This window comes from Portunus trituberculatus, chromosome 2, assembly GCF_017591435.1.
Source record: "Portunus trituberculatus isolate SZX2019 chromosome 2, ASM1759143v1, whole genome shotgun sequence".
NCBI lineage: Eukaryota > Metazoa > Arthropoda > Malacostraca > Decapoda > Portunidae > Portunus > Portunus trituberculatus.
In genome coordinates, this window is record NC_059256.1 from 2,661,833 (window position 1) to 2,667,408 (window position 5,576).

Here is a 5,576-nt window from a genome sequence, read left to right on the forward strand (position 1 = left end):
GAGAAGTAGCAAATATAGATCTTGGGAAAGGGCAGTACAGGTGTCGAAGATAAAGGAAAGGTAGGAAGGGGAGGCGTTTGACTCGAATCACTTAACTGACAATGAAGAAAAATAAAATGGAAATCAGTAATACAAAACAGTGCCTGAGCTAAAAGGAAAAACATTTACAAGAGTGGTGACCTGCAATAGTGCCAGAAGAAAAGTGGCACTCCGGAATGTTGTAAGAGTGACATAGCACCAAGAGGAAGGTAGTGGTTTATAGCAAAGTGGCATGTCGAGTGGTCCATGAGAATTTGTAAAACTAGTTATCTTCTTCATTCTGGCCAGGCGCCAAAGACTGCATACATTTTGGTGAGTAACGTCTCTATTTCAGCCGAGCAGTACTTTAATGACACATTTCATCTGTCATTATATGTAGAAACATTACCAAATATGAATATCTCTACAAACTTGAAGATGAAAAGTATTTGATATGACATGAATGTCTGTGGCTGGAGGAACCGTGGCAGACTGAGACTATGAAGATCATGAAATAATACTTATCTGAATTCTGTAGAAAACTTACTTCATTCTTCCTTGACTGGCTTCAGCAGCAGCATTACTTCCTTGGGGCGCATCAACCCACTCACTGACTCTAGAACTAATTCCTCATGGCCTGGTGCACTCCATCTCCATCTCCAGCACCAGCTTGGACAGGGCTATCTTGGCCTCCATCAGGGCAAATCGCATGGCTGCAACCACCAGAAGGAGACATTACTTTTCACCAACCTACAAAACATGAAGTCATTCAATCCAAACATACTTTATGTATTCTATCAGGTTGATTACTCTTGAGGGATCATTACCTATGCAGTTTCTAGGACCAATTCCAAAGGGCATGTGAGTGAAGGGTTTGATGTCACCCTTGTTCTCAGGCAGGAAGCGGTCTGGAATGAACGCCTTAGGGTTGGGCCAGTTGTTGGGGTCGTGTTGAATACTCCAGAAGGGCACCCCCACCAAGTCTCCTGGCTTAATAGTCAGATTAGTGCCGGGTAACCTGGAGAAATACATAACACATGAACTCTACTACACACATCTCGTATTTTGTTTAACTTGCTTATGTTAACTTCTCTTTTGATCTTGCTACCTGCATGCCTCCCATCCTCTTGTTGCTTCGCAGCACAAGGTTCTCTTTTTCCTCTTACCCCTATTCTGTCCAACTCTCTTACGGAATACTTAACCAGTACTCTCAGTCTTTCATACCTTTCTCTGGTAAACTCTAAAACTCCCTGCCTGTGTCTGTATTTTCAACTTCCTATGACTTGGCTTCATTCAAGAGGGAGGTTTCAGGACATTTGTCCCTATCCTTTGGCTTAATTCTATCGGGTCTATAAGGAGACTGGCAAATGAGTGGACTTTTTTCTTTGCATTTTTGTTGCCCTTGGCCAGACCTCCTTTCTTACATAAAATAATCATCATCATGTGATGTGAGGGTGTGGTGGAACATAATGATGGAGATATTTATTTTTCTACTACACGTCTCTCATGAGAACGTGACGGCATCGTCAGCAACATTTTTCTGAAATTTCTCATAAAAAAAGTGAACTCTTCATTATTTACATCCTACTTACAACTCTCGGTGTAAGTTATCCACCTTATTTCTACATACACGTTACTTCCTCCTATCTCATGATGCAAGTCACTTACTTATAACTTTTGGTGCAGAGACGCTCTATCACTGCACCTGAAGGATATAGACGGAGTGATTCTGTAAAAGGAGTAAGAGTTGTCATTGTTAAGATATCAGTGGGTATATGACGCTCTGTATCAGTCATAAAACAGCTTTCTTTATGGTCAACATCTACAGTAGCTGCTCAACACATCACATGGTGAGTCAAATCTGAACGTTTACTCTATTGTCACCTTGAAGACAAGCGTCAAGAAATTTGGCCTCCATGATTCCCTGGTAGGTGATTTTGCCGTGCTCTGCAACCATCTGGCGCAACTCGTCTCGGAGGCGTCGCTGCTGGTCCTTGTTCTTAGCTAGCAGGAAGGAAGAATTGGCCAGCAAGGAGGCAGTGGTGTCATATCCAGCAATGATGAAAAGCACACTTTGGGACACCATAGAGAGGTCAGTCAAGACTGTAGAGAGTAAGACAATATAGAGGATGAGGATGAGGATGAGGATGAGGATGATGATAATGATGATAATAATAATAGATGACGTTAGTAATATTAGCCTTAATACTCAGCAGTACAGCAGCAGCAGTAATAGTTAGTAGTGATTTAATAGCAGTAAGTAGTAGTAGTAGTAGTAGTAGTAGTAGTAGTAGTAGTAGTAGTAGTAGTAGTAGTAGTAGTGGTAGTAGTAGCAGTAGTAGTAGTAGTAGTAGAAGCAGCAGCACCAACAGCAGCAGCAGCAGCAACAGTATTCGTAGGAATAGCATAGTAGGAGCTGGTGTCTGTGTCATACAAGGTGGCGAAGCTTATACTCCTCTACGTGTGACAGGAGGCTCATAACATGATAGCTAGACAATGGCTGGCGACTGGTTGAAGATAAGAGTCGCAGCTGAATGGCTGACAGAATCCAGTAGATACTGGTCAGAAAGGAATGGTAAATGGGTGATTCGACAGTACCTTACTACATCAGTTATACATATTTCCTTAATACAGTCGTAAGCTTCACATAAACACCGTTGTGTCACCATGAATAAATATACCAAGACTCGTTACAAAACCCAGCATGAATATAATGATGTAGAAGTCACCAGGAGGTGGTAAAACAGGCAGGAGAGTGACGGGGCAGAGAGAGAGAGAGAGAGAGAGAGAGAGAGAGAGAGAGAGAGAGAGAGAGAGAGAGACCTCGCCCACACATTCCAGGTTATCAAAGTGAATTCAAATTAAATCATCTCTTGAAACTTCTCATCAATAAATTTTGGATTTTAAAGAACAAGACACGCCATGACTATGATCGTACAGGTAGTAGTAGTAGTAGTAGAAGTAGTAGTAGTAGTAGTAGTAGTAGTAGCAGTAGTAGTAGTAGTAGTGCAGTAGTAGTAGTAGCAGTAGGTAGTAGTAGTAGTATAGTAGGTGTAGTAGTAGTAGTAGTAGTAGCAGCACACAGCAGCAGCAGCAGCAGCAGCAGCAGCAGCAGTTGCAGCAGCAGCAGCAGCAGCAGCAGCAGCAGCAGCAGTAGCAGCAAGCAGTAGTAGTAGTAGTAGTAGTAGTAGTAGTAAGTAGTAGTAGAATATTCGTAGCATAGTAAAAGTACTAATAATGATGATGACAGCAATATTCATAATAATGATAAACAATAACAATAATGCTAAAGATAATTATTATTGCTATTTTTATCAATATTATTATTATAATGACAATAATAACAGTAGTATTAAAACAACGATAACATCAATAATAATGAAAATAATAACAGAAATAAAAATTACAATAAAGATTATAATAGTAAAAAATATATAAAATAATAATAATAATAATAATAATATAATAATAATAATAATAGTAATAGTTATAAAAATAATAATAATAATAAAAATGATAATAATAATGATAATAATAATAATAATAAAAAAAATAAAAAAAATAAAATAATAATAATAATAATAATAATAATAATAATGATAATGATAACAAATATACTAATAACAAAAGAACTCAATCAGGAGAGACTTTTCTCGACCGTTGGTCATAAAATGTCTCTATCCATGAGCTACTTTAAGGAAACACACGCCATCCTACTGCTTAGTGCTTACTGCTCTGTTGCCAGCAATGTTTGTGGCTTACCGTGTTTACTGTTGGGGTTGTCAGATTGGTCTCTTGCCTCCAATAGTAGGTCCAGAAAGTCTCCACGCTTCATTCCCGCCTTTCTGGATGCTATGGTCTGCTCTACAACATCGATGAAAAGTCCACATTCGGAGAATTTAAAGTTAAGCCAAATAACTTGAAGAGTCTTGGCATCCAGTAGAAAAATATGCCTTTAAACAGTGGGAGTTTTTTTTTTTTTTTTTACATTACAAGGGCACTGGCCAAGGGAAAACAAAGTGTTGGAAAAAAAAATCCCGCTGGTTGCCAGGCCCTGTTAAGAGGAAAGTAGAAAGAGAAAAACAAAAAATCTAAAAGGAGGGTCCAGTTAACGTAAGAGGTGTCTTGACACTCCTCTTTTGAAAGAGTTTAAGTCATAGGCAGGTGGAAATACAGACACAGGTAGAGAGTTCCAGAGTTTACCAGTGTAGGGAATGAAGGAGTGAAGATACTGGTTAACTCTTGCATTAGGAAGATGGACAGAATAGGGATGAGAAGAAGTAGAGAGTCTTGTGCAGCGAGGCCGCAGGAGGGGAAGGCATGCAGTTAGCAAGTTCAGAAGAGCAGACAGCATGAAAACAGCGGTAGAAGACAGATAAAGATGCAACATTGCGGCGGTGACTTAAAGAATCAAGACAGTCAGTTAGAGGAGAAGAGTTGATAAGACGAAAAGCTTTAGATTCCACCTTGTTTAGTAAAGCTGTGTGTGGATCCCCAGACATGAGAGCCATACTCCATACACGGGCGGATAAGGCCCTTGTACAGAGCAAGCAGCTGGGAGGGAGAAAAATGGACGAAGACGCCATAGGACACCTAACTTCTTGGAAGCTGATTTAGCAAGAGTAGAGATGTGAAATTTCCAGTTTAGATTTTTAGTGAAGGATAGACCGAGTGTGTTTAATGTAGAGGAGAGGGAAGTTGAGTGTTATTGAAGAAGAGAGGATAGTTGTCTGGAAGGTTATGTCGAGTAGATAGTTGTAGAAATTGAGTTTTGAGGCATTGAACAAAACCAGGTTTTCTCTGCCCCAATCAGAAACAAGTGAAAGATCAGAAGTTAGGCGTCCTATAGCATCTCGCCTTGAGTCATTTAATTGTTGTTGGGTTGGGCGTCTGTTGAACGCTGTTGAATAATGCAGGGTGGTATCATCAGCATAGGAGTGGATAGGGCATTGAGTCAGATTTAGGAGATCATTGATGAATAATAGAAAGAGAGTGGGTGATAGGACAGAACCCTGTGGAACACCACTGTTGATAGTTTTAGGGAAGAACAGTGACCGTCTACTACAGCAGCAATAGAACGATCGGAAAGGAAACTGGAGATGAAGGTACAGAGAAGGATAGAATCCGTAGGAGGGTAGTTTAGAAATTAAAGATTTGTGCCAGACTCTATCGAAGGCTTTCGATATGTCAAGGCCGACAGCAAAGGTTTCACCGAAGTCCCTAAAGAGGATGACCAAGATTCAGTTAGGAAAGTAAGAAGATCACCAGTAGATCTGCCTTTACGGAAACCATACTGGCAATCAGAGAGAAGGTTGTGAGCTGATAGATGCCTCATTATCTTCCTATTAAGGATAGACTCAAAGGCTTTAGAAAGGCAGGAAATCAAAGCTATAGGGCGGTAGTTAGAAGGATTGGAGTGGTCACCTTTTTAGGGACAGGTTGAATGTGAGCAAACTTCCAGCAAGAAGGATAAATAGAAGTAGAGACACAGATGAAAGAGTTTGACCAGGCAGTGAGCGAGTTCAGGCACAGTTTTGAGAACAACAGGAGGGACTCCA

The 5,576-nt window shown here is 40.3% G+C and overlaps 1 protein-coding gene across 1 annotated transcript in view; it reads right to left on the reverse strand.

The window, feature by feature from the left end:
- LOC123502395 (cytochrome P450 9e2-like) overlaps nt 1-3,962 on the reverse strand; it is a 4,249-nt gene extending 287 nt beyond the window's left edge. The window contains 7 exon segments of the mRNA XM_045251593.1: nt 566-663; nt 665-731; nt 846-1,036; nt 1,687-1,747; nt 1,903-2,121; nt 3,781-3,900; nt 3,903-3,962. Coding sequence (XP_045107528.1) covers nt 567-663; nt 665-731; nt 846-1,036; nt 1,687-1,747; nt 1,903-2,121; nt 3,781-3,900; nt 3,903-3,954 — 807 coding nt within the window. The 5' untranslated portion in view covers nt 3,955-3,962 and the 3' untranslated portion in view covers nt 566.
- Between the last annotated feature and the right edge of the window lie 1,614 nt (nt 3,963-5,576).